At 45.0% G+C, this 26,497-nt stretch overlaps 1 protein-coding gene across 21 annotated transcripts in view; it reads left to right on the forward strand.

Annotated features, from left to right (window-relative positions):
• The window catches only part of KALRN (kalirin RhoGEF kinase), a 675,561-nt gene that overhangs the window by 279,846 nt on the left and 369,218 nt on the right, over positions 1–26,497 (forward strand). For all 21 annotated transcript variants that reach the window (XM_045502312.1, XM_045502314.1, XM_045502313.1 and 18 more), the window contains exons 7-9: positions 2,318–2,509; positions 6,229–6,360; positions 9,801–10,031. In XM_045502312.1, coding sequence (XP_045358268.1) covers positions 2,318–2,509; positions 6,229–6,360; positions 9,801–10,031 — 555 coding nt within the window. The remainder of the gene's footprint in view (positions 1–2,317; positions 2,510–6,228; positions 6,361–9,800; positions 10,032–26,497) is intronic.

Here is a 26,497-nt window from a genome sequence, read left to right on the forward strand (position 1 = left end):
ACCTGAAGGACGCTGGAAAGAGGCTAGTGCCTGCTCTTATTGTTTTTCCTGCTTCCCATCTGGCCAAAGCTCATGAGGTCTTTAAAACCCAATAATCCTAGATAAATCCAGATAAATGTGGGGTGGGAGAGAGGGTCTTCAGGATTTGAATCCAGTTTGGAAGGACAGCTCTATCAGATGCTGTCAATGTCCCTCCTGTATCCTTTCAGCCAGCCCTGAAGGATAAATGCAGAGGGCTCCCATATACCCTGATAACTTCCTGAGTTTCTCTGCCTATGGTCACTTTCTGACCTGGGAAGTGTGCTTGACCTGTGTGTAGGGCAGGCTGGAATTGCCAGGGAGTGACTCCAGGAGGGACCCTCCACCATGAGCAATGGCACTTTAATGCATGAATACCCCAGATTCCTCACCTCCCAGTGAGACAGCCCAGATTCTACGCAGTCTCTTAAAAGGCTTCAGGAGGGATGACCTCCAATTGCTCATAGCACTAACCCACTCCTAAACACATGCTTTGTTCATTTTCGTTGTTTCTTTGACTTCCCCAGTCCCTCACCTTGCTTTTTGGAATCATGTCCAAATAAAGCATGCGACCCAAATACTTGTTGCAAGATCTGCTTTGGGGGCAACCCAAACTGAGACCGTGACACAAGCAGGAAATTTGAGGGAATCCAAATGTTAATCCCTTAGAAGACAGAACTATTAAAATCAGTGCATGCCTTTTTTTCTCTTTCTCTTTTCTTTCCAAGTACAGAGTTGGTTTTTCTGTTAGTTCTATAAATAGAGTTTAATTTTAGGCAGAATCTGTGTCCTAACTCAGAAAACAAGGCTGAGAATGACTCCTAAATCTTTGAAGGATAGTTATTTCAAATAACAAGAGTCAGTAATATTCTAGCTCTATTAAGGAAATGCACTGCATCAGAAAGGTCTTAGGCCAGACTAAAGAAAGAGATTACACATGGGGGTCATTAGACATCAGGATGGATTTGTGTTTGAGTATTTCACTTAACCTTTTAAACTTCCACAGGGACCTTTTAAATGAAGAGAGACCTTATCAACCTGGCTCAGGTTTGGGATGGAGTGCTTGAGGTCAGGGACAGCTAAGATAAATAGGGACCATGAGGGAAGGGGGAAAGGAAAACCAGAAACCTTCACTTAGCCAATACTAATGAACTACTCCTGCACTAATAATAGAGCCAGGAGAAAATGCCATTGCTGAAGAATATTTATTGTCATTTGAGAAGATTTGTAACAAAGAACGAAGGTGCACAAGCAACTTGCTGCCATGGTCCTTCTTCAGGAAGACATTGTGTGATTCAGAAAGGCTCCTTGTGGATGCCACAATATTACTTGGTTGTTTTGACACCTCAAACAATTAATAGGAGGTAGCAGCTAAAAATATTCATGCTTGCTACTGGCTTATGTTTGTGCGGTTTTTCTTTTGCCTTGTTCCTGGAGGGTTTTCTGTTGGCCTAGTAGGAAATAACACACATGCCGTGAATTTTTAATTGGAAATCAAAGATGGGAATGAATGTAAACAAAACACGTGATGAAAGAAGTCAGCGGGTCCAGAAGAGGCCTACAGATGCTTTTCGGGGATAACGCACAGATGCTTTTTGAGGGTTAAGTAGGGAAATAACCCTAAGTCTAAAGGATAAGAAAGAATCCCACATATCTTATTTTTAGCATGGAAGAATATTGTTGCTTCAAATGGTCTTTTTATTTAAATCTTGACTGATGGCTAGTGTCCCAGCTCTTTCAGTAGGGAGAGGGGCAGAGGTTTAGCAAAGTCTTTGCTTGGTGATAGGAAGAAGCGTAGTTATTGCAAGACTTGTGTTCTTTGCTGCTTTTGATGAACACCACCACCCTGTTGTAGGTGGCAACAATGCCCTGGATATAACTCTCTTCTGAGCAAGAGAGGTGTCTTTTGCCCTGGTCTGAGCCTCTACTTCCAGAGAGTCACTCTTGGAAGCACCATGCTATGCTGTTCCTGTGGCATGACTTCATTAGATGATTGTGGGGATGACTAAGACTGTCCGTGAAAAGTGATTCCATTCATGTGCATTAATAGTTGGCACAAAAACTATGTTGGTCCCCAGAATGAAACATCTTGGTTACTGTACCGGCTATCAGTTGAAATTTTATGTTGTAGACAGACTTCTCTTGGGCCAAAAATGGATACACTCATGTGGCCTGTACTAGCCTCTCTCAAACTTTTTGTTTTGAGTAGCCTCCTTCCCCAAATACCCCACCCCAAAAGTGCTCAGTGGATGCTTTTCCAGCTTGCCCCACTAAATACTCTGTCTCCTCTACTTCCCAGAATGCTTATGTCAATATCAACCGCATCATGTCCGTGGCTTCCCGCCTCTCTGAGGCCGGCCATTATGCCTCACAGCAAATCAAGCAGATTTCCACACAGCTGGACCAGGAGTGGAAGAGCTTCGCTGCTGCTCTGGATGAACGCAGCACCATCCTTGCCATGTCGGCAGTATTCCACCAGAAGGCTGAGCAGGTGAGGCCAAGGGGTCTGCTATAGCCACTGTTGGTCAGAAAGATGGGAGTATATATACTGTCTCTCTCTTTGAAACACTCAAGGCCCTGCTGAGTAATTGCAATAGTAACCCATGTTCTACTGCTTTCATGGCCCCTGCGCATATAAGGAAATATCGGTAACTCTGGATGGTTTTGCTTAACATCCAAACAAGGAACATAGAGCCTGTTTACAGTCGGCTTGGTAGTTTATTATTACTGGTGTGTGTGTGTGTGTGTGTGTGTGCGTGTGTGTGTGTGTGTATGTGTGTGTGTGTGTGTGTGTGTGTGTGTGTGTGTGTTGACTACATTCTCAGAACACATGAAATGGGGGAAACTAAATACTGACCACTGAGTGCTGAAATCAGGGGGATACTAATCTTACGTGAAGCACTGGCTATGGATAATAATAATGTAGTAATTACACAATGAATAGATATAATAATTCTTTGTTGCTACTTATTTACTGGCTTTGGTCAGTGACATTACCAAGCCATTTTACAGAGAGGAACACTGCAGCTCGGAGAGACTGAGTGACCTGCCTAAGACCCAGTGTTGTGTTGGAGCTAGCTCTAAGCAGCCTATGAAGAGCCAAAGGTCAAATTTTCAGCAAATTCATGAGCTGGTTATTAAACATAGCCATTATTTAAAACTAAATTATATACATTTACAGTAAATATACTAAAAACAAAGGTAATAGGTACTCAAAACTCATCACTCCTATTTATTTTACCACATTTTATTATTACCTGTGCTCCTTAAATTATATCTATTTGTCTCTGTGGTGAAAATACTATATGGTTGTGTGCTCCTGATGAGTTCTTCCCAACTCCACATTCTGTGATGTCACATTGGTAGCTTGAAATAGACCAAGGTAGACGTTTTAAACCATGGGAATCATCAAATGCTACAACCAGGGCTTGATTTATTGTTTTGTTGATTGCCTGGAGTCTTAAGAAAATAAGGGAAAAATATTTAAAGATGCAGACTAAACTTGATTAAAGATGTGTCCTGACTATAGCTGTTACATTGTGAATAGTAGCACACCAGGTTGAAGAAATACTCTTCTGATATTCAAAAACTATTACTGCATTTAGCACAGAAGTCACTCACATCACTGATGAAGGAATAATGCTCTGACATAAGTCTTGAGGTATTTTTCACTTTTGTCTTTCACCTTAATATCAGCAAAAATATTAGCTAACTTTCATATAAGTTTGTTGTTTGCAAACAAAAGCATCCTGTGAGAATTGGTCGGCTATATGGAATTTACAGTAAGGAACATTATATATATATGTTGTCATTCTTTGTAGATTATGTGCTACACATTCTTTATATCAGTAAAGTTTACAATACTCTTGTGTGTGTACACACACACACACACACACATGCTGTTTATTAAACATTTACCAACATACCACTGAGAAAATCACACAATCTGTGAACAGCTGGGATTTCAACCGAGATGTGTCTAACATTAAAGCTTGTGGTTTTAACCTCTAAATTCCTTTCTTTGTATGACATTTGGGTAGCTTGCAGATTGTGGGGAGTCCTAGATGAGGTCATACCTTAAATATCTCCCTCTGTTACTCACCTAGCGTGGAAGGCAGCATGGGATAATTGCAAGAGTGTAGGCTTCAAGGCCAGGCACATGTAGGTTCTAATAGTTAGCTCTTAGGCTAGTCACCTCACCAATCGGAGCCTGTTTCCTCATCTCTAATGCAAGGATAATCATAAACCTCACAGCACTATTATAAGAATTAGAGATGGAACATGTAATGTGCCTCATGTCCTTTTTAAATGCTAGACATCACAACTGTATTTGTTTAACATACTATCCTGGTATCTTTGTATTTCCTTCATTTGTGTCTGTTTCCACCTGAGACCTTCCCAAAGACTGAAATACTTGTATCATAAGCCAAGGACAACCCGACACATTGAAAGGGGTCTAGGCCTTTCATTAAAGGATGATGGTGGTAGTGACTGATAATGACTCGTTAGTTCATTCCAAGGACCAGGAGAATATTCATGTCAAACCTCCTGTTCTCTCCTCAACCCTACCACTTGCACATTTTGTTCAAGGTGTGTCCAGATTGGCAAGGGAGACTCCATGCCTCCCTTTCTGTCTCTCTGCCTTTCTCTCCTTGAGGTGACCATTTTGTGGGGTCTGCTCTAGGGCTCTTGTTAAAGTATTACAGGGAAATCCCAGGGGCCTTGAAGAGATGCCCCCCCCCCCCCCGCCCTGGCTGACACACGAATGTCAGGTTGCTTTCAGGGTCCTCTGTGAAATGGTTATTGGTGGAGTAAAGAAGCTTCTGAGATGTTAGCAAGTGTGTGCAGTCTGATACTTGATGGCACCCTGCACACATCTGGAATTGTTAAGAGATGGCCTAATGCGATAAAAACATTCAGAATGAAAAGTCAACCACAGTAGCCACAGGCCAGCGGCTGCAGGCTGACACACACCCAGACTACCCAGACTAGAACTCACGCAGCTGCAGAAAGTACAGTGCCAGAACTGAGAGTGACTTCTAGTTGATGTTTCCTGACTTGGATTTGGATCAGAAGCAATTTTATTTGTATCTATTTTTTAATGCAATTTCCTCAGGTATTACCAGTCCTTCAGGGAAACTCATAAACCATGCTTCTTTTTAGCTAGGAGAAAAAAACAAAAAACAAACATGCTCCAAACAGCAGATTCAAGGCTATTTTTTCAAAGCTATTATGCATTTATTTAGGCAGCTCTTTATTGTCCTCATATGGGCTGTTCTAGGCAATGAGATAAAAAGGTATTTAGGCAATTAATTTAAATGGAGCTGTGCACCCAGGCGAGAGGAATCACAGACAGAACCATTCCAGACTATTGGATGAAGAATTATTTGCATTTTAGAGGTGTATTTTTCCACCCAATAAATCTGAGTGATTTCAGTTAGCTCACCTTTTGTGCATGGAGACCCATAGTCTTCCACAGTTGTTAATTTTAATTTTTAAATAATTTTATGTCTGTCGAGATCTATATCTATATATCACATCCCAGGAGCCAGTGCCATTATAGGCCCAGTGCAATTTGTCCCCCTAAGCTGCCCTTCCTCTCTCCTATCCCTGAGGATACTGACCCAACAGTGGAGATCTTGTTGAGCTTAATCTTCACCCCCTGTGGGAATGGCCTTTGCAAGTTCCCTGGGGTGCCCGATGGTCTTGTGTGAGGTGTTTTTTTGTGCCTCTGCACAACTCATTACACGTGTGTGGAAATCTCCCGTGCCATTATATGCAGCCTCTCACATGCACCTGTGAGTGTGCCTAGGACAAGAAGCTCTAAGGTGTATTATAATGTAGTGAGTGAGCTCTTCCCACACCTGTATTTTGTAGCCAATGTGTGCATATAGCCTGTTGAACACGTAGACGGCTCCCCCCGTCAGTGGTTTCATAACAATCATCTTTGCTTGTGGAAACTTCACTTCCTGAACAGGTACTGGGTCTTCTGTACAGGTGGAAACTGCACTTTCTGAACAGGTACAGGTACTTCTTTCGTCGGGTTGGTGTTTGTAGAATTAGAGAGAAAACTCCATTCTCTGCAGTGGTCTCTGAGGCTCCCAGAGGTGCCAGATGTTCCTTCCAAAGGCATCTGACCACCTCTACAAAGATCTGCCCATTGGCCACCCCCAGTGCTCCCGCACCGACCCAGCTGCTATCTCCTTCCAGTTCCTGTCAGGAGTGGATGCCTGGTGCAAGATGTGCAGTGAGGGTGGCCTGCCATCCGAGATGCAGGACCTGGAGCTGGCAATCCACCATCATCAGTCCTTGTATGAGCAGGTGACCCAGGCCTACACGGAGGTGAGAACCAAGCCGGACACCCAGGGCTCCTGGGTGTGTATGTATGTGGGTGAGTGGCCAGAGCACTGGCCTGCATGCTGTGAAATAGTCTGGGTGGACTAAGAAGAAGAGAAAGATCATTTTTCTCCCTTTGGAGACATCTTTAAGATCCTTGATCTATGAATGATCTCCATTCATAGATCGCCGGCTAGGAAGCAAAAGAAGTGTGGCCATCAGCAGGCACCACCTTGTCGCACATGTGCTCATGTGTGCACGCATGCCCCCCCCCCCCCCCCCCCCACACACACACCCTTCACCCTGTGTGTGAAGATCGGGCTCTCTCCCCTGGAAGAGGAGTATAACAAAGCAAGGCCGTGTTCGTCCGTTTGCTTTCTGCCTGGTGAATGGTTGTGTACACACTAGCCCTGCCACCCCTTTTATGAAGCAGCCCATCAACAAATACCAATTTTCTCACTAGAAAGTCTGGAGGAAAACTCACCATGGAGTGGAGATAAGTGTTTGCAGGAGTAAGAAGCTGTCATGGAAGTTAAGGACAAATTAAAAGACTCTTTCGCTGAAAAACCAAAGGGCAGGCACATGGTACAAGTTGAGAAGTGGGGGAAGTTTCTTGCCTTTGCTTTCCAAGGGAATGGAAAGGGGCATACAGGCCTTATCTGTGTGGAGGTACTCAAGTAAGTGAGTTAACTAAAGGGCGTGAATTCTGAGAGAGAGGCTGGAGGGCATAAGAGGTTGACTAATTAAGGAAGCTGCATGAGGAGGGGAAAGTGAATTCACATCTGGCCATGGGGCAGGGACATTTGGAACAGTGTTTCTCCAAGCCAGTTCTGGGACCCTCTGTCTCATACTCCCCTGCAGTACTTGTTAAAGGTGCATCTTCCTGGGTTCCACCTCCGACTGAATCAGAATGTCGAAAACTGGGGCCTGGAACCTACATTTTAATAAATATTACGCCAGATGCGTTTGATGCATGCTGAAATCAAAGAACCAGTGGCTTCCTGGTAAGAGTCAAGGTTTTTGCCACAGTCAAAGCTGAGTTTGACTCTTGGCTCCCCTGCTTATAGGGGAGTGACTTGAGGCACGTTACTTAACTACTCTAAACCTCAGTTTCTTCTGTGAAGTGAAGGTGATAACACTTGCCTGTAGTTTGAAGGGTTACAAAGATAGTGCATGTAATGCACTTGGCCCAGTGCCTGACAGTAATAAGTGCTAAAAAAATGGTAACAGGTTTTGTTATTATAGGAGGCAGAGAGGAGGGCTTTTGAGCCAAATCTGATCTCATCAGCTCTGATCCAAATGGCCCAAGGCTTCTCTTTTAACAGAACTGTGCCCCCATCCATGGGTCAAGAATCTCTAAATTTACTCCTTGTAAGATACAAAAATAGAGCGTACCAATGAGATTGATATTATACTTAACATGTTTCACACTTGTGGGGTGTGTGTATTATTATATAGAGAGACACAATATTTCTCCCAAATTTTTGTCAGGCCCTAGCATTGTTGGACATAGACATTCCCTCCAAACCCACCTCAGAGTTGAGTGGGCCGTCCCTGCCTCCTGCAGATGTGGACTGAGGCAGAGGACTGGAGCTCTGTTAGGATGTTAGGATGTTAGGACTTGGCCCTCCAACTCTAACCACCCTGCCCTTGACATAGCACAGTGCCAAAGACAGCATCTGCTCAGAGTTCCCTGAGGAGAGCTCTCCTGGGTTTGGCCACAGGATATTTGTCTTATTCACATCTCTGGAGGGTGTTACCCCTGGCAATGCATTGGAGGCAGGAATAGTGGATGGGGTAGGTAGAGGTAGTCACCTAGATTGGCTGTATTCCTCCAGCCAGGCTTCCTCTCCTGTCTTAGCCACAGATTCTCCACCCAGTATTCCTCTGAACCACCAACCCCCTGGCCTCACACTGTTTCTGTTGCCCCATGAACAGGGTGAATAACAGCTGCCTTTGTGTTCCTGAACCCTAATAAGCTATTTTTAGGACACAAAGGTGGGATAAGGGGAGGCCTGGGCCCAGCAACAGCACCTCATTCACCATCGTAAGGCTGGAGGTGGGAACACGCTTCCTTTCCCACCTTGATGGAAGAAAAAGAAGAGCATTCAACTCCAAACCAACTTTGATTTAATCTTTAACCAAATTAATTTAGGGCCTTAAAATCCCTGAATTCCCTAGTTACCACTGTTTTAAATTGAGAAGATACATGCTCTACTGGGTCCTCTGCCAGCTTTGGAGAGCCACAGGTGTCAATCAGATGATGCCACTTTCCAGAAATACTGGTGCCTGCAATTGTACCACGATTCCAATAGGAATGACAGGGAGTGTCACCCCCGCTGGTCTCAGCGCTGAGGGCGAATGTTGGGGAACATAAGAACATAGATATTGTGTCTACAAGCTAAAGGTCCCTCCCTGGGGTGCCTGGGTGGCTCAGTCAGTTAAGCGTCCAACTTCATTTCAGATCGTGATCTCATGTTCTGTGGGTTTGAGCCCTGCATTGGGCTCTGTGCTGACAGTTCAGAGCCTGGAGCCTGCTTCAGATTCTATGTCTTTCTCTCTGCCTTTCCCCCCTCGCACTCTGTCTCTCTCTCTCTTAAAAGTAATTAAACATTAAAAATTAAAAAATAAATAAATAAAGGTCCCTCCCTTACTCTACATGTTCTGGAAAGATGGGGGTGTTACCATGCTCAGGAGGGAAAAAAAAAGGAAGTTGTACAGAAGGAGAGCAAAAGAAGGATAAATATTAAAAAAAGAAAGAAAATGAAGAGGAAGTAAGGAAGATGAGAGAGAGAAGTGATGATGGTGGTGGAAATAGAATTAGGAACCAGTAGTACCTGCTGGCCCCCATTCTAAGCACTTCACACATGTTAACTCACTCGATCCTCACCACTACTGTGGGAGGTTGCCCCGTTACTGTCCCTGTTTTACAGACAAGGAAACTGAGGCCCAAAGAGGTTAAGTAACTTGCCTCTGGTCACACATCTAGAAGTTTAGAGCTAGGTAGAAGCAGTGAAGAAAAAAGAGGGGGAGAGGTTTATGGTGTCAATTTATATTCAGCTTCATTTCTGAAATGAAACTCTGCTGCTTGACATAACCAAAGAATCAGTCGAAATATCTATCAAGTATGATGGACCAGGCACTGTTCTAAGTGCTGGAGAGAGATGAATGAGGCAGAGTCCCTGCCCTTGTGAAGCTAAAACTCAAGGCTGAGAGGGACACTGATTGAGTACCTCTCCTCCCTCAGGATTCAGGATACTGTGCTGTCCCCCAGACCACAGGCTGAGCACCAGGACAGCTCTGGCTGGTACATTCCTAGGGTGTCATGGGGTCTGGGTAGGGCTGGGATTCTCAGTCCTAACCAGGGATCCCAGGGGCAGACTCTCCTCACCTCTCTGTCCATGCCTGCTCCTTGGCTCCCTTGGTCTAACCTTTCCTTCTTGCAGGTCAGCCAAGATGGCAAAGCACTGCTGGATGTGCTGCAGCGTCCCCTGAGTCCTGGGAACTCTGAGTCCCTCACGGCCACTGCCAACTACTCCAAGGCGGTGCACCAGGTGCTGGACGTGGTGCACGAGGTGCTGCACCACCAGCGGCGGCTCGAGAGCATCTGGCAGCACCGCAAGGTGCGGCTCCACCAGCGGCTGCAGCTCTGTGTATTCCAGCAAGACGTGCAACAGGTAACAAACAGGCCGCTTCCAGCACGAGGCATCCATCTCAGGCAGGCAGGTGGCCCAAGTCCCTGACCCAGGTGACCAGGCCTGGGAACACCTGATTTACGGAGAGAAGAGGGCAAATCAGCCCCAGCTGCCCCCACCCCTTTCACCATATGGACTTACTAGTTGCATGCTTCTTGCCTAAGCAACTTTATAGATGGGCCTTCTCACTCTTTGGTGTGGGGCAGGAGACTCCGTCACAGCGTGGTTCCTTGCGTTTAGATGGCAGAGAACTTGACCCTCACTCAGGAGCTTTCTAGATGGCTCCAGCGCCTGGAGGTTATTTGAGCACTGTCAGGGTTGGACCACACACAGTGAGCTCACTTCTCAATCAGGGACGCAGGTGGTCTGCTAAAGTTGGGGTGTGATGGTGGTATTCTTTGGCAAACCAGAGTTAAAACATGGGCTATTCATGATAAGGGGTTATTTATGGCTTATTCTGCCTTTTTGCATTATTATACCAGTCATAGCTTTTTCTTTCACCACAAACAATAAATAGTTATGTTTTGATGATGAAAGAACAGTCTTGCCACAAATGCCCTTTTGAATGAAATGACCCATTTGTTTCCTCTCATGCTTTCTCTGTCTGTCTCCTTGGGGACCCCAGGGGGCTTTGCTCTAGTGTGGATATTCTGGGGGATGGAGAGCTGGTTGGGAGCTTGAGACTGAAGCTGGGGCTTCACATCATCTCCCTGCTGTGAGAGGCAAAGGTGGGGGCACTCATGCTATCAGTGTCTGTGGCCAGCACATAACTTCAAGCTTATACATATAAAATAACATTTCACACTCCTTCTATACTCTCTGTGGTACTGGCCAGTTGTAATCTAAAAGTGTATCAAAATTTACATGAAACACTGAGAGCCAATTGGACATGTCTTTGGAGTATTGAACCCCTTCTCCGCTGCTGTGGGAGGGTCCCCAGTGCCAGGTGCCCCAAGACAGGGGATGGAGGGTGAGCAGGACATCCTGTCACTGGCTGGGACACTCTCTGGGAAGGGGTTCACTATGCAACCAAGCCTGGGAGTAGGCAGACCTTCAGGAGTGTTTCCAATTCTCGAGCTACCCTAGCTTTGTTGAAGGCAGCCCTACTCCACCACCCCAGGCTGGAGCAGTGATTGAGTCATCAGAGGCGACAGACACCTCAGCCTCAAGAGAGATGGACACTTATATGCTGGCCCCAGCTCTGAAACCCTTGTGGGGCCTGCTGGGAAAGGAGAAGCAAATGAATCAGTTGCCTACTCTTGCCATCTGGAACTGTCCAGATAAATATATCATCCCTGAGCACAGGAGAGCACAGAGTCCATCTGTGATTGAGACAGAGTGAGGTGCCAGCCTCCAGAGGCATGCAGACAGGGTGTTACTATTTCAGTGAACTTTGAGTGACTCACAGAGGCAACCCAGGCTGCGGGTTGTGCAGTGTCCTTGGTGAGCTCTCCGTCCTCCTGCTGTTTCATGGCTGTGGTACTGGGATGGGCCATAGATAGGAACAGAGGGGCTGTGAGAGGGAGAGGCAAAAGGCCTCCCCAACATGAAGGTGGCATTCAAACTTGGACTATCTGGGAACTGCCGTCCCCAGACTTTTCTGTGGCCACCTTGACATCAACACTAAATCTAGAAAAAAAAAAAAAAAAGTATAGTAAAACTACACCTATGGCCATTCTACACCATGGTCTTAAAAATGAGAGTATTTCTGGAATTGAGATGCTATCATGTCTATTGTACAATCACACTGTTGGCACTGAGCAAGAGTAAGTAGAACGTTAGGAGGTGGATGTGATGGGCTCGGATCTTCCATGAGAACTAAATCCCCTAGGATGGTAATTCCATTGTTGTTTTCAGGATACGTGACTATCACTTCTGGAGCATAACTTCATTGACCCATTGTCTCACTCAGGCCTTCACTCTCCATGTCAGTGACACTGGGACAGTTGTACAAAGAAGAGTGCAGAAAAACAAGGGCTACCAAATCTTGTGATGGGTCCCCGGTGTTTACGTTATACCCAGTTAATCATCAGTACCTAGCAGGTGGTGGAGCTGGTGCTTCAAAAGGCTTCTGCACAGGGGCACCTGGGTGGCTCAGTCGGTGGAACATCCATCTTCAGCTCAGGTCATAATCTCACAGTTCATGGGTTCAAGCCCCACATCGGGTTCTGTGCTGACAGCTCGGAGCCTGGAGCCTCCTTCGGATTCTGTCTGCCTCTCTCTCTGCCCCTCTCCTACTTGTACTCTGTCTCTCAAAATAAAAATTAAAAAAATAAAAATAAAAAAGGATTCTGGACATAACACACTCAATGGGTAGCATGAGAGACTTCGACTTTGGTCTCCTGACTCCCAGAAACTTAATATATTTGTTGTCTTTATTTTGCATGTTTTATGTCATCTTTTCTATATCTCCTTGAGAGTAGAAAGCATGACTTCTTCCTCTCTGTACAGCTTACAACTCTTAGCTGTATCTGACATGAAGCTGGGGTTCTCTATATTTGCTGACTTGAGCTGACATTATCATTAGAGGACCCCCAGTTTCTGTTTCTGTGGGGTAGCTCAGCCCATTTGGTAGTTGCAGGGAGTAGCTGGAGTCTGCCTGTGATGTGGTGTGAAATAGTGATGTGAAAGTCTTGAGGGTCCCAAGTATTTACAGCCAAGGTGGAAGATATGGGGGCATACCCTCAGTGCTCACAAAGTATCCCAGTGTTCATCAGTAATTCAGAAATTCGGGCTTCTGCAATGGGCCTAGAACTGTACTGCATTAGATTCTGGCAGGATGCCTAGTTAGTTAGAATGGCTCAAGACATACCCATTTGAAAATATAAAGAACAGTTCTACCAGAACATGCCAATCAGTGTGCAGTGCAGTAGAGTAGTGATGGAACAGTTATAGGCAGAGGCATGAGAAGTCAGAGTTGGTGTCTTGAGGGAGGAGAGGATTGACTGAACGCTATAGTCTGTATCCAAGACTCTTCAGCACATTTGGGGTCTAAGATGTTTACTTGGCAGCCTAAGTGGAGAGCTTGTGAGTGAGCATCAGTGGCTGGAACAATACAGATTGTGCCTAGGAACACAGGCTCTGGAACCAGACACCCTGAGGGCCAATCCTGTTCTACAGGTCTTGGCTGTATGACTGGGCAAGGCGTTTCACCTCTGGTGCTTCCGTTTCCTGATCTCTAAAATAGGAACGATCATCGTACCTATCTCATTGGACTGAATGAGATACAAGTGCAAGGCTTAGCACCCTGGCTGCCCTGCATGTGGTAAAGCCTCCATCAGTGTGTTCTGGGTTGTTAGTCACATCCTCTGAGTGGTACTCCAGCGCCACCTGGTGCTTGTGCTGTTAGGGACCCCCCCCCTCCCTGCCCCCACCCCCCTACCACACATGAGCCTTTTGTTTCTAACAATAGCGACTGCTTCTGGGATCTTCTGAGTTCTTTTCATTCAGTGATAGAATTTCAGAGCTGTCAAGGACCTGAAAGACCATCTAGTCTAACCTACATTATGATTGAGGCACTTGAGGTCCAGAGATGTGAAATAACTTGGCTGTAACCACACAGCTAGTTAATGTAGTACCAGGACCAGAAGCTAAGTGTCCTGGCTCCCTGTCCACATATCCTACAGAAAAGCCGCACAAGAGAGGAGCCAGGCAGATGGAGAAGGAGACCAGGGAGAGAGACAAGAAGCACACATGCATACTTAACATAGGGAGGGGAAAGACAGACAGACACATGCACATATCCCAAAACAGAAGAGGGAGAGACAGAGACAGCCCATGTGGCAAAGGAAGAAAGGGAGAAAGGTTTGAAGACAGAGGGCAGAGAAACAGACACCCATGGATGGGAGGAGAAACATAAAGAGGAAAGTGAGGGAGGGAGGCACAAAAAAGGAGAGACAGAGTCTCCTGCTGGTGGAGAAGAGAGGTCAGAAGAGCGAGCCAGCCTCTGCCTGCCTGACTTGTTGCCCCATTGCCATTACTGGGCATGGTCTTTGCCCAAGTAGGAATATTCTGCCCATTAAGGGCCCAAAGCAGAGTAAAGCAAAAAGATGAAGACCAAGGGTAGGCACCAGTGAAAAAGGATTTCATTGAAACCTCTGAAACCAGGCACATCACCCTGGTGGTTGCCCTCCCTTGAGTCCCAACAGATGTGCTCAGGTTTCTCTTCCCTGCTGGGCCTGAGGGCAATGGAAATAAATCTCTAAGGACCAAACTGGAATTGGGGTTCATTAAGCTGCAGAAAGGTGCAGATAAGCCAGACCCTGCTGTAGTATCGCCAGCAGAATAATTTTCAGTACTATTGTTTTTCCTGTTTAGAGTAGGACAGCACTGAGCAAGAGCCAGAAAGGGCAGTCCATGACAACATCAGCCTATCTCCACCTTCTATTTCCCCCTAACTTCTGCGGCTTTCCAGGGGTGTAAGGGACTACTTCCCAGCCCAGAGAGGCCGGACTTTGTGCTGACAAGAACAAAGAGTAGCTAGATTCTTGATCTTTCTGGTAGATGCAAACTCTGTTCTGTTGTTTTCCACAGCCAGAGCAACTGGTTTTGAACACTGTCTGCAGATCATCTTATTTTGCCTCCCCTTCTTTTTCTTCTCCCTCTGTTTTTTTGCAAGAATGAATTGATGAAATGTTTTAGAACACCTGCTGTGTGCGAGACCCTGTGCTGGGAGTCCGGTCCCTCGCCTGAGAGAAGACATATGCACTGAAGGATGTATGAATGGCACACAGCTGTCTGGGTTCAGAGCGAAAGAAGCAAAATAACCATGGGCTAGTGGAGTCAGAGCAGGGAAAGTTCCCTGTGCTTGGGGTGGGATTGCAGTGGTCCTTAGAGCTCAGGCAGAGGAGATGGAGATGGTGTTCCTGGAGAAGGCCAGGAAGCAGAGCTAAGTATAGCCAGGGGACAGAGAAGAGGAAGTCTAACTGGGTGCCCACCCTTGTCAGAGAAGGTGGGAGGTAAGGCAGGAAGGGTTAGGGGTGGTCTCAGTGGTGTGGGTGGGACAGTGAGGTTTGAAGCTCCAATGCATTCCCTTAAAAACAATGTCTTTTGTTGTTAAACAGTCCAGTTGGGTGAGCTGGTGAAGGGCAGTGATGGCAGAATTTATCAGGCTCGGTGATTTTCCCTTCTGAATGACTGTGTTAATATTAAAGTCCATAGTTCTTGTAGTACATGTGAATCTCACCTGTTTCTATCAGTTTTTTGGAGCCTCACATGGAAAATTATAGGTTTTATGATGTCAGTTCCTGCCTGCCAAAGAATATGTAAAAAGGATTTGAGAGTGATTTTTTTAAAACTCTAGATATTCAATCTCTTACTAGCAGTAGTGACTACAGCCCCTTAATCATACTAAACCAGTTTGGACATTGTATGATCCAACTGAAATTTTGCATAATAAAAGATGAGCACTTTGGGTTGCACATAGAATGATTAGTTAGAAAAGAGTGACCAGAATGATGATGGGTCTGGAAATGAACTCTTCTTCTAGGAAAGGATGAAAGTATCTAAGAAGGAAAATGCTCAGGGTGCAGTCCCAGGTAGATGAGGGAACACACAAGGGAGAACCATCTGCAAAATTTGAAATGTGAACTGGTTACTTGTTGAATATGTTGTGGAGAGTATTCAAACCTCAGAGAGATGGTTGGGTTCCAACCCTGAGATTTTGTTACTGGGATTCAATGTGCCTATAAAAGTTGTATTGTTTAAAGCTCAGGATTCATCATCTTTCTGGGTACCTATGATTAAGCATCTAATCTCTTCACTTGCCTTTTCTTATTTAATCTGCCAACCCTATGAAGCAGGTGATAGTTTGGCTCCCATCTTCCTGGTAAGGAAATTGAGCCTTAGAAAGGTTTAATAAATCTGCCTGAGGTGACACAGTTAGTAGGAGAATAAGGATTCAAATCCAAGTCTGTCTGACATCAGGTCTTGCTCTTAGCCTCTCTGCTATGCCACAGGCACTATGCTACCTGACGGGAATGCAGAGAGATCCAGGCTCTCCCCTTGAGATGTTTGTAAATTATTGCTGGAATGCCATTGCTCAAAGGGCCCTGGTGGACAACTTGGTCCCAAAGGATGGGACTTGCCCAAGGTCATGTAGCCTGATAGCTGAGATTCATCCTCAAACCCCCTGTCCATAAGTCTCACACAGACAAGTCATACTCATACCCAAACACTCTTCCCCATCTACTGTGTCATTATAAAATTGCCTTCTACAGTCATTTATCTCTGATACAAATTTCCCTAGAACAGACACTACCCATTCTCATGTTTTTCACACTCGTGTTCTCAGCATTGCTGATGCTCTTCTTTGTGACATGTATCTTGAATAATATCCATTTGCCCATGCGAGTACTTAGCAGTATTAAAGTTTCCAATTAAGTTATTTGATGGTCATAATCCAATCACTGAAATACATTCAAGAAGATGATAGGTGACTCTTTGGGGAGGGTGAACACCCCAAAAGAAACCAGGGTTGAGGCTCAGCTGCAGTGGGGAAGATAGGGAGGGAATCGAGGGAGGGTTCTCCTCATTAGGTTTGCCTTCTGATTGGAGAGAAGATAGGGAAACATCCTAAACTTTAACCTCTCTGGTGTCCCTGATCTTAGAGGAAGCATTCTAACCCTCTGTCCATCCAGCCTTCTCCAAGTGTTCCCTACCTAGAATTGGCAAGGTTGGGGAGTGAGCTCTAGAGGCTTGCCTCAGACATGCTCAGACCCTCCTGCCTGGGAATTGCTTGGATTTCTAGTACCCCTCACACTCTATACTCTAATCCTCCAATCCCTCCCCATGCCACCTGGGGCCCCTTCCTCTTGGCCCTACTTTCTGCCTTCCTCTCTCCCCTTCCCTGTCACGGTCTCTCTCTTGGTGCTTACTTTGATTTTCGGTATGTAAACTCTTCTCTGATTGAAGAGTAGTCATTCCATGGTGAGCACTTTCTAAGGAAGGACCTAGGTGCCTCCAACTGGCAGGGCTAGGAGGCTGGTGGCACCTGGGAGATGGTGAGAGAAGTCCCTTCCCGGGAGTTACTGAGCCTCAGGGCTTCCTTGATGCATGGAAATTTTAAGTTCATTTAATGTCCTTAATTCCTTTTTATTATTATGTTAATTATTGAGAAGCCTGTTATCTTCCAGGGTCCTGTTTTTCTGATAACCCCTATTCTCACCGTGTCCTTGACCCAACAAGCTATTTCTGAAACCTTGAATACAAGGCTAAAGAATAAAAAGACTAGCACTTTATAACCAGTGGAGAGCTATTCAGAGATTTGAGCAGAGGAAACATGCTATCGGAGTGAGTCTGAGGTGACTTGGTACCAGTGGAAAGCTGAGTTGGAGTGCGAGGCTTCTGGGAGCCACAATCATCATGTGGCCATAAAGCATGAACTAGGGAATGGGGCAAGGGTAGATTTGAGAGCACCTGTGAAAAGATCACTAGGACCTTTTGTTAATGGAAAACAAGCAAGATGTCAAGTGCAAATGCGGAACTATGTTTTCAGAGTGTGGTCCTTAGACTCCTGGCATTAAAATCATCTGCTCAGAGTGGAGAACTTGTTACAAACGCAGATTATCTAGCCCTGTTCTGTATTTTTTGATTCAGAATCTGTGGATAATGTGGGGTCTGTTGTCAGTGAGCAAGAATGGCCTGTCCCATTCTTGGGGACCAAGGATTCCTATCCCTTCAAAGGTCCTTCTAGCTGGGCTAAGAATCAAATTGATATGAGAAAGATTAATAGAGTTTGATTAAATAAAATTTAATAGGTATATGTATGGGGAATCCACATAAACATGAAAATTCCAAAGACAGGCAAAATGAGGTATATACGTCATTCTGAACTAAGGAGAATGGGGTGGGGGGTCCGACATTGCAGAGGAAAGGAATGCGTGTCACAGGGCATTAAGAAGAGCAGAGATGTTTGGTAATTAGATGTTTACCCTATGGGTCACTCAGATAAAATTTGTCTCTGCTAATAACCCTTATTCTAAACCCAATTTAGATTCTTCTGTGTAGTTAAGGGAGACCACAGGGTCTCAAGTGCCTTCAGCTCAAAATAATCCACATGCCAAAGTGGCACATTTTGGGGGGGTGGGGGGGGAGCTGCCCTGGACACCCTGCCCTAAGTTTTAAAATGAACACCAGGTGACTCTTAAGTATTCTGAAGTTTGAGAACCTCTGACTTAAGACATCCAGGCCTTAGTGATGAGAAGTACAGGCATCAAGGCACCAGGGTGAAGAGATTCAGGGAGATGCCGAGGACAAAGACAAGTTCCCGTCACCCCAGCCTTGGCCTCATTGAGAAGGGACAGGTGTGGGCTGGCTGGGAGTAGAGGGCTGCAGGGTGGAAGCAGCTGAAACTCTAGGGCTTCATATCTGTTGACCAGCTTCTGCCCAGCATTTGTCTGTCAGGCCAAGAGACCACATTTCTCAGGGGAAAAAGAGTAGACACCTGCTAATGAGTTTCAGCTGAGATTTCTCAGAAAAATGATAGCTTCTCCTGCCATACCAAGACATTTTTATTTATTTACTTTTTAAATATTTATTTATTTTAATTTTAATTTTTAAAAATTTACATCCAAATTAGCATATAGTGCAACAATGATTTCAGGAGTAGATTCCTTAGTGCCTCTACCCATTTAGCCCATCCTCCCCCCCAACCCCTCCAGTAACCCTCTGTTTGTTCTCCATATTTATGAGTCTCTTCTGTTTTGCCCCCCTCCCTGTTTTTATATTATTTTTGTTTCCCTTCCTTTATGTTCATCTGTATTGTCTCTTAAAGTCCTCATATGAGTGAAGTCATATGCTTTTTGTCTTTCTCTGACTGATTAATTTCACTTATCATAATACCCTTCAGTTCCATCCACGTAGTTGCAAATGGCAAGATTTCATTCTTTTTGATTGCTGAGTAATACTCCATTGTATATATATACCACATCTTCTTTATCCATTCCTCCATCGATGGACATTTGGGCTCTTTCCATACTTTGGCTATTGTTGATAGAGCTGCTATAAACATTAGATGCATGTGTCCCTTCAAAACAGCATACCTGTATCCTTTGGATAAATACCTACTAGTGCAATTGCTGGGTCATACGGTAGTTCTATTTTTAATTTTTTGAGGAACCTCCATACTGTTTTCCAGAGTGGCTGCACCAGCTTGCATTGCCACCAACAATACAAAAGAGATCCTCTTTCTCCACATCCTCGCCAACATCTGTTGTTGCCTGAGTTGTTAATGTTAGCCATTCTGACAGGTGTGAGGTGGTATCTCATTGTGGTTTTGATTTGTATTTCCCTGATGATGAGTGATGTTGAGGATTTTTTCATGTGTCGGCTGGCCATCTGAATGTCTTCTTTGGAGAAGTGCCAAGACATTTATTTTGATCATACTTGTTCCAAAGAAGGGACAGAAAATGACTTGCTGGTAAGTGGGCATTTCAATAGCACCTACTGCTCTCCGGGCTCAGGTGATGGGAACTGAGTGGTACTGGCACTGTGTGAGCCACTCCCCTTCAGGACTCACATTCACTGTGCTCTGCCAGGAGAAAGAAATAATGACATGATAGACTGCCCTGGGTGCTCTTATACATCGTGTGTACTGGAACCTTTAACAGAACAAAATATGTTGTAGACAGCTGATTTGTGTTTGCTCTTTTTTACTGGCCTCAGAATATGGTTTTCTGAAGAGTAGGAGCCTAGGGCCTGGGGAAGGGGGGGAAGGGGTAGTTGCTGAGAGGGAGGAGTTCTTCAGTTTACTTAAAACAAGAAAAACTTCCTGCTTATTTTACTGTGAATCAGATTATGACGCAGGCTTAATAACCTGTGTCGAATAAGATGATTGATCAGGGGGAGCCAGATGAGGAAATCAGAGAGCTGGAATTCTGATTCCTCATGTGTTTGTCAGTTGTCTCCATTTCCTTTAATCATACAGGAAGGAAGTTCTCAAATCAGATGGGATGAGTTCATTCAGTCATTTATTTAGCAAATGCTCTCTGAGAACCCAGCCGCGAACTAACAAAGCCCCTGCTCACATGGAGCATACATTCAGGACAAAGAGAGAAAATACCACCACTAACAAATGGATATATAATATTTCGTATAGTGATAGTCAGCGATGTATGGAGAGAAAGCTGAATGAATAAGCCATGGGGATGTGTTTAAGAAGAGGTTCCAGGGTGGGGCGCCTGGGTGGCGCAGTCGGTTAAGCGTCCGACTTCAGCCAGGTCACGATCTCGCGGTCCGTGAGTTCGAGCCCCGCGTCGGGCTCTGGGCTGATGGCTCAGAGCCTGGAGCCTGTTTCCGATTCTGTGTCTCCCTCTCTCTCTGCCCCTCCCCCGTTCATGCTCTGTCTCTCTCTGTCCCAAAAATAAATAAACGTTGAAAAAAAAAATTTAAAAAAAAGAAGAGGTTCCAGGCATGTGGAATGGGATCTAAGAAGTCCTTGATACCAGAATGAGCTGGGTGCATTCCCGAAGATGGGAGAATGGCCAGGGTGGCTGTTGAATAGACAGTGGGACAAAAGGGTGAGAAGTTTGAGAAAATGGTCCAAGTCAAATCAGACTTATAAGCTAGAAAGACCATTTGGATTTTCTAAGTATGGTCAGAAACAATTGTAGAGTCTTTAGTAAAGGGAATGTTGTGAATTGATTTATGTTTAAAGAAATAGGTCCAGCTCCTGAGTGATTGTGGGTGTCATGAGTAAAAAGAGGAAGACTAGGGGAGCATGGATGGCTCAGTCAGTTAGGCAGCCAACTTCGGCTCAGGTCATGGTCTTGCGGTTCATGAGTTTGAGCCCCGTGTCAGGCTCTGTGCTGACAGCTCAGAGCCTGAAGCCTGCTTCAGATTCTGTGTCTCCCTCTCTTCCTGCCCCTCCCCTGTTCGTGCTGTGTTTCTATCTCCCAAAAAATGAATAAATGTTAAAAAAAAATATTGAAAAAAAAAGGAGGAAGACCACTTAGAGGGCTGGGGGGTGAGGGAGGAATGCTGGTGGCTTGGATTGGTAGTGGTTGTGTAAGAAACTGTGTATAAGAAAGGGTTAATAAGAAAGAATCTCAGGCTTGCAGCTAAGCAGTGGGGCAAATTCTGGTATCTTTTGTTGAAGTGCAGAACACCAGGAAAGGAGGCCAGAAGAGAATCAAGAGCTCTGTTTTAGATATGTTAAGTCTGTGGTGCCCATTATATGCCAAATTGGAGATGGAAAGGAGGCCATTGGGTATGAGTCAATCTCAGGAGAGAAATTCAGGTTGGAGCTGTGACTATGGAAATGACTAGCTTATCAATGATACTTAAAGCCATGGAACTGGGTGAGATAATGCAGGGAGTAAGACAAGAGAGGGAAGAGATCCAGAACCCAAACCTTTGGGTATTCCAAAATTTAGAGGCTGGGAAGACTAAGACAGTTCAGAAAAGAAGACCACAGTGAAGGTAAGTGAGTCAAGAGCAATTCCTATTGAGGACAGTGTCCAAGGAGCTAATACAGAAATGTTTCTGAAAGAGGGCAGGTTCTTCCTCTTAAGTGGGCCTGAGCAAGGTGGGCATCTCCACAGGGTGAGAGGGCTGCAGTGGCTCAGGAAGGTCAGCGCCCAAGTGGGCTGAGATTATCTTTGTGTGGGAGGGCAGCTCAGCACCAGAAGTCCCCAAGGAAGTGTGGTCCAGAGCGGAGTGAAGAGAGAGTCCCTCTACAGGGGCATCCTGGTGCAGGGTGTTAGAGCACCTGTAAGAGAGGGTGGCCTGGGGTAGGTGCAGACTGAGCAGGGTAAGGAGACCATCCACAAGGGACAGGCACTACGGTGTGCAGTGTCACGGCCCGGGCTGAGTGAGGAGGGCATCCATGCAGAGAGGGCAACCCCACTTAGAGAATCTGAGTCCAAACAGGGTAAAGAGGTGTCCACACAGGGAGGTAACCAGGGGAAATTTATTAGGAAGTGGTCTTGGAACCCCTGAGGAGGGAATCCTGACTCCACTATTTGAGAGGTGCACAAGCTCAGCCAAGTTAATTAACCTCTCTGAGACTTATTTGCTTCATCCAAACATGGGGATAATAACTCTCACTTCCCAGTGCTGTGGTGAGATAGCACAGATGAGGTGATGAGCCACATCCCCTGGCCTAGTGCTTGACAAAGAGTGAACCCTCCACAGACAGTAGTCTCTTCTTCTGAGGAGGGGAGTTGCTGTACCCTCCGTATAATAAAAGACCTCCATATAAATAAAGAAATATTTGAGTTGGAAGAAGACTTAGGGAGATGGTCTGATCCAGCGTTTTCATTTGAGGCAGTGAGGTCCAGAGATGAGAAGGTGCACACCCAGCTGGATCACAGCTGGTTAGGAGCAGAGCTGGGACCAGAATCTAGGTTCCTCTTAATCCCAAGGATGGTGTCTACAAATCATGCTGACCATGGTGTTGCCACATTTTAATGATGCTTTAGGAACCTAAAATACTTTTATATGTAAGTAGAGCTGAGATACAAACTTAAAATTTCTAAGGTGGATATCTCTGGTTTGCCTCTAAAACTAAGATTCCATCACATTAGAAGAATTCAAAAAATCAGTCCCATAACAGCAAGCAGCTAGGCCCTTGATTTTCTCCCATTAATTCATTTGCATTCATGGCCACCATTTAGAAAAATATCAATAGTTCTCTTCAAAATGACTTCTTTTCTTTCCCTTAGCAGCTAGAAAGGCCTGTCTCCTGCCCTGAAAAGCACCCTGCCTTTTGTGTGCTCATTGGAATAAACACAATTAGATGAGGAAGAAAGGGGGCAATTAGGGAATTATGTGTAATGGCTGTTAGATTGGCTCCAGTATCCGGTTCAGGATGTGAGTATCTCTCTTGGAAAAGACTGTTCTGGGAAAGGACTAATTTCTGGTTGAACAGTTGGGGCACAAGAAAGGAAGAAGAGCTTTACAAGTTGTTTTTAAGACAGCCTGCCTGCTGGAGTGGCCAGGAGTCCTGGGTGTTTGTTCCCAAAGAAAGGGCACAGATCAGGCCTCCAGAATAAGATGGCACAGCCTCTCTCAAGATGGTAGGGCAGGAGGCTCAGCCAGACTGCCCTTGACAGTAGGGCAGGATGCTCAGCCAGTCTGCCCTTGACAGCTCCCAGATAGAAATGTTCTCCAGTATCTCCTGCATGTGCAGGGCCGGCAGGGATGCTGGGGGCAGGGGGAGGTGGTGGAAGGGTAGGATATACAGTGGTGAAAATCCCACACTCCTCAGGAATTAACCACCTGTCAGGTGGGGCAGTGGGGAGGGTGGAGGCACACCAGGAGAGAACTCTGGGTGCAGACTGAGAGAGGGTCTATGACAGAGTGAGGGAGGGGAGCATGGAGCTGACACATTCACCCCAAAGTCTTGTGCTGGGGATGAGTGTGAGCCGAGTGCAGTTCAACACGTCCTGAGCAAACCAGGCTGTTCTGTGTCTCACAAGGATGTCAGAGTCTAGTGGGAGAGACAGGCCTGGCGGCAGTAATTGTGGTTTGAAAAGAATCAGGGAAGAGTGGCATCCCACCCCCCAGCCTGGGCGGTTTATTGAAGAGAAGTCTTTATAATAGTCTTTCCAGAACTAGTAATTCTGAGATGGTGCTTCAAGGATGAGTAGGAAGGAAGCTGGGAAGTGGATGTAGGGAGAAAAAAGGGCCATGGACATTTCAAGTAAAGTTAAAAATAGTAAAACTCAGGAGGCAAGAAGCAGGTTTTGGGGCATTTAGGGGTGAGGCAGGGACTCACTGGAGGTGGGTTGAGAGGGGGTGGGGTGACCACAGAGGACTTTGCACGTCAGGTTAAGGAGCCCCTCAAAAACTATGTTCTAGTGAAATGTCACTCAAGAATGCACAGGTTAATTCCATTTAAGCCTAAATTTGTGTTTTTCAAATGGATTGGTGCCCCTATTTTTTTTATTATTAGCATCCAACTATATTAACAATTTATAACTTATTTTTAAACCTGAGTGTATAAAAATTGCTCCTTTGAAACTAAGGGCACATCTTGCCAGAATCAGATTGACAACTATCACTGGGTACTGCTTCCCACTCAAGTTCACAGGCATAACTGTCATTTGTCAAAACCAGAGCATATGAAAATGGAAAGAAAACAAAAATCTGTTATCTCTGTGCCATCCCTCGTAACTCATTTGCTTCTACACCGGTGACCGGACCTTTCTTCCATGCTGTATTCCAAGCCATGCCTCAGGGGGTCAGCCTCCACCTGCCTCTCCATTGCCCCCATACCCAACCACCAAGTCCTGGCCATTCTCTCTCCCAAATATTACTCAGACCTGTGTCTCCACGGACACCGCCATCAGACTTGCCTGAGCCACCAGCACCTCTTGTCAGGATTTCTACAATAACGTCCTGTTTTCTCACCTCTACTCTTGTTTTCCTTGGAATCTCCACAAAGCAGTCAGAGCAATAGCTTTTAAATGCAGGTCTTTCTCCTCCTTGTAGCCCTTTGGTGGCTCTTAGGATGAACCCTGGAATCTGACTGGGCACACTGGGGCTCGGCAGGTCTGGTTCCTGCCTTCTCCCAGCTCATTTCCTGCTTACCCCTATTCAAGCCGTGCTGATGGTTTTCATTCCTTGCTTGGTTAAGTCCTACTCTCTCTCAGGTCTCAGCTAAACCTCACTTCTTCAGAGAGGCCTTCCCTGACTGTTGGCACTTTTCACCATTGCAATAAGTGACCAATTGTGTGATCTCATGCCTGGTGCCTGTTCCCCCCATAGACTGAGCTCCCGGAGTCAGGGTGGTACCTGCCTTGTTTCATACTGCACTCTGGGCTATTCTAGTGCCCGGCACTGGGGCACAGTAAGACTAGTAAGTATCTGTTTGAATATGTGATATTCACATCCCACATGTGCTTCTTTGATCCCCGAAGAACCTGAACACAAAAACTAAAAAATAAAACCATCTTAGGGTATATGTGCCCCTTCGAATCAGCATTTTTGTATCTTTTGGATAAATACTGAGTAGTGCAGTTGCCACCAACAATAGCCAAATTATGGAAAGAACCCAAATGTCTATCACCTGGTGAATGGATAAAGAAGATGTGGTATGTATATATATGTTTATATATACACACACAAAATGGAATAGTACTTGGCAATCAAAAAGAATGAAATCTTGCCATTTGCAACAATGTAGATGAAATGCTAAGTGAAATAAGTCATCAGAGAAAGACAAATATCATATAATTTCACTCATGTGGAATTTAAGAAACACAACAGTTGAACATAGGGGAAGAGAAGGAAAAATAAGATAAAAATAGAGAAGGAGGCAAATCATAAGAGACTTAAATACAGAGAACTGAGTGTTGCTGGAAGGGAGGTAGATGGGGGGAATGGTCTAAATGGGTGATGGGCATTAAGGAGGGCACTTGTTGGGAACAGTGGGTGTTATATGTAAGTGATGAATCACTGGGTTCTACTCCTGAAACCAATACTACACTGTATGTTAACTAACTTGAAATAAATAAATAAATAAGTAAATAAATAAATAAATAAATAAAGCCACCTATGTTGGAAACACTTGAATACCAATTCAAAGCCATTAATAGATATTAACTATCAACCTGTACTATCTTGACTGAAATTCATCAATGATTATTTTAAGTAAAATTCCGTAAGATGAGAATTAAACAGGGATAGCTAATAAGGGGTACCTTGATGGGTATACACACTTTGGTAGGGGTTCAGGGATTTGGCTAGAAATGCAATTTATTCTTTAGCCAGTGATGCTCAGAGTCTGGGACTCACCAGAAACTGAGGGATATCCAGACTTCCAATGCTGCACGTTCATTGACAGAGTGTAATGTAATTGTCAGGCACTGCTGGTGTCTGCTCAGAAAGCACATTTCTGTGTTGTGCAGTCTAGTGGGAAGCTGGGCGGTACTCTCAGGATTGTGGGACATGGGATCAGGGTCAAGAGAGCATGTGGTCTAAATGCATGTCAGGCAACGCTGGCTCTAAATGAACTGTCTGAAATGAAATAGTCAGAAATCAGCGTTTTAAACAGTACTTCCTATAGTGATTATGTTTCTCTATTCCCAGGTACGTTTGCAGTCTCTAGGTATTACTAAAGGAATTTTGTCCATATCCTAAATCATTTGCTTTTTTATTTGTTAAACTGATTTCCATGCAGTCCCTGCATCTTTGCTGAAATCACACGTGTTTCCCCAGCTTCAGTCCCAATGGCAGAAGTTAGGCTAAATGGAGACAATATAACAACACAGAGCAATCAAAATTATGTTTGAACTGATAAAAGCCTATCAAATATGAAATAAATACATTTTTAAGAGGTTAAGGTAGAGCTAATTAAGTAACCTTGGTGTCGTTAACTGATAATGAACTGACATTTTAAAGAAAGCAAAAGAACTTAAATAGGATGCAAATTGCTCTTTAAAAAACAGTTTATAAGTTGTGAAATCACCCATAGGGAGTATAAAAGCTAACCATTTGTGAACCAG

This window comes from Leopardus geoffroyi, chromosome C2 (assembly GCF_018350155.1).
Source record: "Leopardus geoffroyi isolate Oge1 chromosome C2, O.geoffroyi_Oge1_pat1.0, whole genome shotgun sequence".
Classification (NCBI taxonomy): Eukaryota; Metazoa; Chordata; class Mammalia; order Carnivora; family Felidae; genus Leopardus; species Leopardus geoffroyi.